At 39.6% G+C, this 4,907-nt stretch overlaps 1 protein-coding gene across 1 annotated transcript; it reads right to left on the reverse strand.

Annotated features, from left to right (window-relative positions):
• Nucleotides 1-906: 906 nt before the first annotated feature.
• On the reverse strand, nt 907-4,359 carry LOC134213118 (aldehyde dehydrogenase 1A1-like). The gene is made up of 2 exons (XM_062691736.1): nt 3,406-4,359; nt 907-1,715 (listed from the first exon to the last, which is right to left on the reverse strand). Exons 1-2 carry the CDS (start codon nt 4,217-4,219, stop codon nt 1,063-1,065), a joined length of 1,467 nt encoding a protein of 488 aa, XP_062547720.1. The 5' UTR covers nt 4,220-4,359; the 3' UTR covers nt 907-1,062.
• Between the last annotated feature and the right edge of the window lie 548 nt (nt 4,360-4,907).

Raw genomic sequence — 4,907 nt, forward strand, 5'->3', positions numbered from 1 at the left:
AAACAGGGATAGAGTGTAAGCAAAGCGCGATTTGCCATTATCATTCGTTTTGCTTCGTATCGCGCTTCGCGTTCGTAATCTTCTCAGAGAGCATCGTTAGTTGGATTTTCGATAATTCTCGCTTGACTTTTCAAAAGGACCTAAGTAACATTTTTTTCATGAATTAATTTGAGTACTGCAAACAAAAGCTTTCATGTTTTTCTGTTGATTGCGCTATTCAAATTAATTAATGAAAAAAATGTTACTTAGGTCCTTTTGAAAAGTTAAGCGAGAATTGTGTGTTGGGGAGAATTGGAGTGATACGCTTCGTCTAAGCAAATGATTCTACATTCCCAATTGATTCGGTGATCCTATTCCACTCAAGCAAACACATATTAATTTCAAAGTTCGTACCTCGAAATGTTTAGCATTGAAAAACAGCAAATTTGAATGACAATCCAAGTAGGATGCACTTCAATCTATGAACCTATTTGACATTCATACACCCAAAACATAAGCTTTCTATACAAATACTGTATTAAAAGAATGCAGAATTGTGAAATTTAAATACAAGGGTCATATTTAAATCTTACGAAATTGTATGTGCCAAATGGTTATACAGTTTCTGTAGGGTTCTTATGCAGAACTGTATAAAAATCTGCCATCTGCTGGTCGGGTGAACATAAAGCGCGAACAGAAGGGTAGCTTTTGTGGCATCTTCCCCTATGTACCAACAAGCAGCACAAAAGGTACATCTCAGTATGGTGGATCACTTTCAGTTATTTAACTGTGTTTGGCATATGCTTTAGTTACAGTCGGACTAGATGGACGAATGCTTGCAAGAAACGCAGATGACCAATACCAGTGATACAGAACAAGACCATGTACGGAAATTCGGTTCATATCGCTTCAACTGCAGCATTCGAATGAGGGTTGAGATAATTTATTCACATGTGTATACAATTGAAATTTATCGCATGTTTGTCCGCGATGACCTACAGGTATGACTTGTTTGTTAAAAAAAATGTATATATTCCGTTATCTTGACGCGATAATAAAATACGAAATTCTTGGTGCAATGCTTTAAACCTTAGCGGGTAGCCTGATGGAGACTGTCTTCGTTTCTAGGTACTCCTCAATGCCTTCCTTGCCCATTTCACGACCCACACCGGACTGCTTGTAGCCACCGAACGGAGCCTGAACTGCCACTGCCAAATAAGTATTGACCCAAACGGACCCGGCCTCGACGGCATTGCTGAAGGTGAGGGCATTGTTTAGGCTTTTGGTCACAATTCCAGCTGCCAGGCCGAAATTGGTGGCGTTCGCTCTTTCGATAGCCTCGTCCAGCGTCTTGAACTTGATGATGCTTTGAACTGGACCGAAAATTTCCTCTTTGGCGATGGTCATGTCATCGGTAACGTTGGAAAAAACGGTCGGTTCGATGAAGTATCCTTCCTCTCCAACCCGAACACCGCCGGACTCCAGTTTGGCACCTTCCTTCTTGGCTGTTTCGATGTAGCCGAGAATCTTCTTGAACTGCGTTTCATCGATTTGAGGTCCATGTTGGGTTCCTTGGCTGAACGGATTGCCCACTTTGCGTCCTTTGGCCAGTTCGGAGGCCTTCTGCACGAACGCATCGTAAATTTCCTCCTGTACGAAGGTGCGAGTAGCTGCAATACAGCACTGGCCCATATTCTCGAAAACGCCGGCATAAGCAATCTGAGCGGCCTCGTTCACTGCAATATATGTAAATATTATTAGAATGAAATACGGTATGTGAATTTATTGACTAGTTTCAATACAATATAAAAATTGGTTAGACAACAAAAGATGAAAAGGAAAAGTCAGTATTACAAAGTATTTTGCATTAAAAAACAAAAAAGAAACATGTTTTTTTCCATACCGATATTTAATTTGAGATAGAAAAAAATACAAATTTTTCATGAAACATAAATTAAAAATTAAAGCTCTACCACAAAACAAATTCAATACAGAAAAGCGTCCATTGTGTATAAGAAAATTGGTAGATTTTATTATTTTATGGAAATTAAATACTATATTGTTTAAGGTGACACGGGAAGCAAAAATAATCATCAAATCGTCATTATTTTCATCATTGAATGCTTAATTTTTTTCTACATCAAATATGATTTTGAAAAAGTATCACCGGCGCGTGCTTACTCGCAATCTACATGCTGATACATTTACAGTTACATCAAACAACTGAAAACCGGAATAGGCCGCTCTAAAATTACGAGGCGGCAATGCTAGAAAGAGACAAAAGATAGGAAAAATAACACGATGTGTAGTTCCTCCTTGAGTCACCTTAAACTCTTTTTATTCGGAAAATTTAAATGTTTATTATATTTCTCTCGGGAAAAATTGCAAATATTTGTGCTAAATATTGATTTTTCCAATGAACAATTTGTATTTTTTAATTCAGTTTTTTTAATCTATTTGGTGAATTTGGATTTTTTTGTTTAATTGCTTCTTTATTCTGGTTTCAGCGAAAATTTTGATATGTGTACAGAATTTTTCATTCCTACACGAAAATTTTATATTCAGCTTGACAAGACAAGAGAGAAAAATGGAATAAACTGATTCATATTAGTGATTTTTTCCCGATCTTGTCATATGCCCTGTTGTATCACCCCAAAATTCACCAAGGGGGTGATAAAATCGTGATATTACTGCAATATGAGATGTTTCCCATCTTCCCGTGGTTTTTTAATCAAGAGGAAACGTGTAATGAAAGGAGAACAAGGGTAAGTGAAAAATAAGTGCATAGTAAGAAACAATTATTGCGAAATGTGAGAAATTGAAACACATGATAAAACTGCCTGACGCATTTAAATGCAGTTTTCCAGTTAGCCTTGCGATCAAGGGCGTAGTCGGATCCGCTCTAGGATGTATATTCTAGTAGGAAACATTCTCGATTCACGGATACATATTCATGTAAGGGCAGGCGTACCATTTTTTTTTCAAATTATAACTATGGAGAAATACTGAAGTAGCACTAAGTTTTAAAGCAGGTCAAGTTGGAATGTAAATATATTGTACAAGAAGTATTAATTTGAATATGGTAAATGACATTTGTTGAGATAGATTATTTAGTACCTCAGAATACCTCTTATTTTGAGTCAATTGAATTAGAATTTAGGAACGCTAAATCCTTTCACAAAAAAACTGCGAAAAGTCCTGTTTTGATGTGCCACTCGCCAGTTATAAGATCTATTGTAGCATAAGTCAACTTAGAGTTAAGCAAATCATTGAAACCCGATGAATCAAAATTTATCATCATCAAACTTCGAAGGAGTTGAACAACAACGTCGTATTACAATTTAAACATTTCATACCGATACACATCAACACACCATGCTATCATCATTGGCAATCTAGCGCTTGAATAAACAGAACAAAACTCACCGTCAACATCATTGCAAATCACCAGCGGACTCTTGCCTCCCAGCTCCAACGACACCTTCTTTAAGTTACTCGCCGCACCAGCCATCACCATCTTTCCCACCTCAACCGAACCAGTGAAGGCCACCTTGCGAATCTCCGGATGCATTGTGATGGCATTACCAGCCGTGGGTCCATACCCGGGCACCATATTGACCACACCGGGGGGAAAACCGGCTTCCTTCGCCAGTGAACACATGTACAGAGCCGTCAAGGGTGTCTGCTCGGCCGGCTTCATAACGATAGTGCAGCCAGCAGCGAGGGCTGGACCCCACTTCCAGGCCAACATCAGCAGCGGATAGTTCCATGGGATGATTTGCCCCACAACTCCGAACGGTTCCTTACGAGTGTAAGTCAGGTGGGGTCCATCTGAAGGAACGGTCTCGCCGGTTATTTTATCAGCCCATCCAGCACAATACCGCAGACAAAGTATGGAACCGTGCACGTCGTAAACAGCATTTGTGTAAGGTTTGCCGTTATCCAATGATTCCAAACTAGCAATCTGTTGCACATCGCGCTCCATTAAATCGGCCAGTTTGTACAACAACTTTCCACGGGCTGATGCATCCATCTGGCGCCACTTTCCACTACGCTGGAAAGCGGCTTTGGCAGCTTCAACGGCCAAGTCCACATCGGCCTTGTCACCTTCGGCGATGTCCACGATTTTCTTACCCGTCGATGGGTTCACTGTTGGGAAAACTTTTCCACTAACGGCATCCACGAATTCATTGTTGATGAAGATCTGCGTGTACTTAATCTCTGGAGTTGAATTTGCCATAGTGAATGAATTAGAAAAAGATAACAGCACCAAAAGTACGAATCGACTGCTTTGGAATGATTCTCGAAATGGACTGAAGAGCCACGCTCGCGCCCGGTACCAGTTGTTGACCGGCTGCTTCAGTTTTAAAAGCAGCGCTATCTGCTACCATGGAATGCGCGTTTGTGTGCGCTGTTTTTATTTATTTAGGGCTCTGCCGTTCATACACTTCTGATCATAGGTTTGGGGCCACCTTTATGCAATTGAATTTAGTTCATTTTTAGCTAATTATATCTAGCTCATTACTATACTAGAGCGTTCAGTTGGGACTTTAAATACATGTCAATCCAGCACAACATTTTAATCATCAGCAAGAAAATGAAACCGAGAGGGATAATTGTTTGGAACATTTCATGTCCTGCTTAGCATTTTTTTTTATTTAATCAGAGGATAATCAGTAGTTTAGTATTCAAAATTTAATATCCGGTACAATTGATTCTATATCAAACGAACATTAGGTATTCAGATAAATTTCGAAAGGACTGTGAAGAAGTCAATCGTGTTTGGTGACAAATTTATAGTCGGAAGTGTAGTCTCGACAATGTTGTTTATAATTGAGCACGCTTTTCGTTTTCGTCGGCGTGACTACTAGGTGCTAGATGTTAGCTGTGTGCGCGCCATGATACCCAAAGATTTAGGGAAGACATGC

The sequence above is a fragment of the Armigeres subalbatus genome, chromosome 2 (genome assembly GCF_024139115.2).
Source record: "Armigeres subalbatus isolate Guangzhou_Male chromosome 2, GZ_Asu_2, whole genome shotgun sequence".
NCBI lineage: Eukaryota > Metazoa > Arthropoda > Insecta > Diptera > Culicidae > Armigeres > Armigeres subalbatus.

Bases quoted from the DNA above. Each gene is read 5' to 3' on its own strand.
- LOC134213118 (XM_062691736.1), bottom strand. From the start codon at position 4,219: ATGGCAAATTCAACTCCAGAGATTAAGTACACGCAGATCTTCATCAAC. The intron at 1,716-3,405 runs GTGAGTTTTGTT...CATATATTGCAG, and splicing joins GATTTGCAATGATGTTGACG to TGAACGAGGCCGCTCAGATT.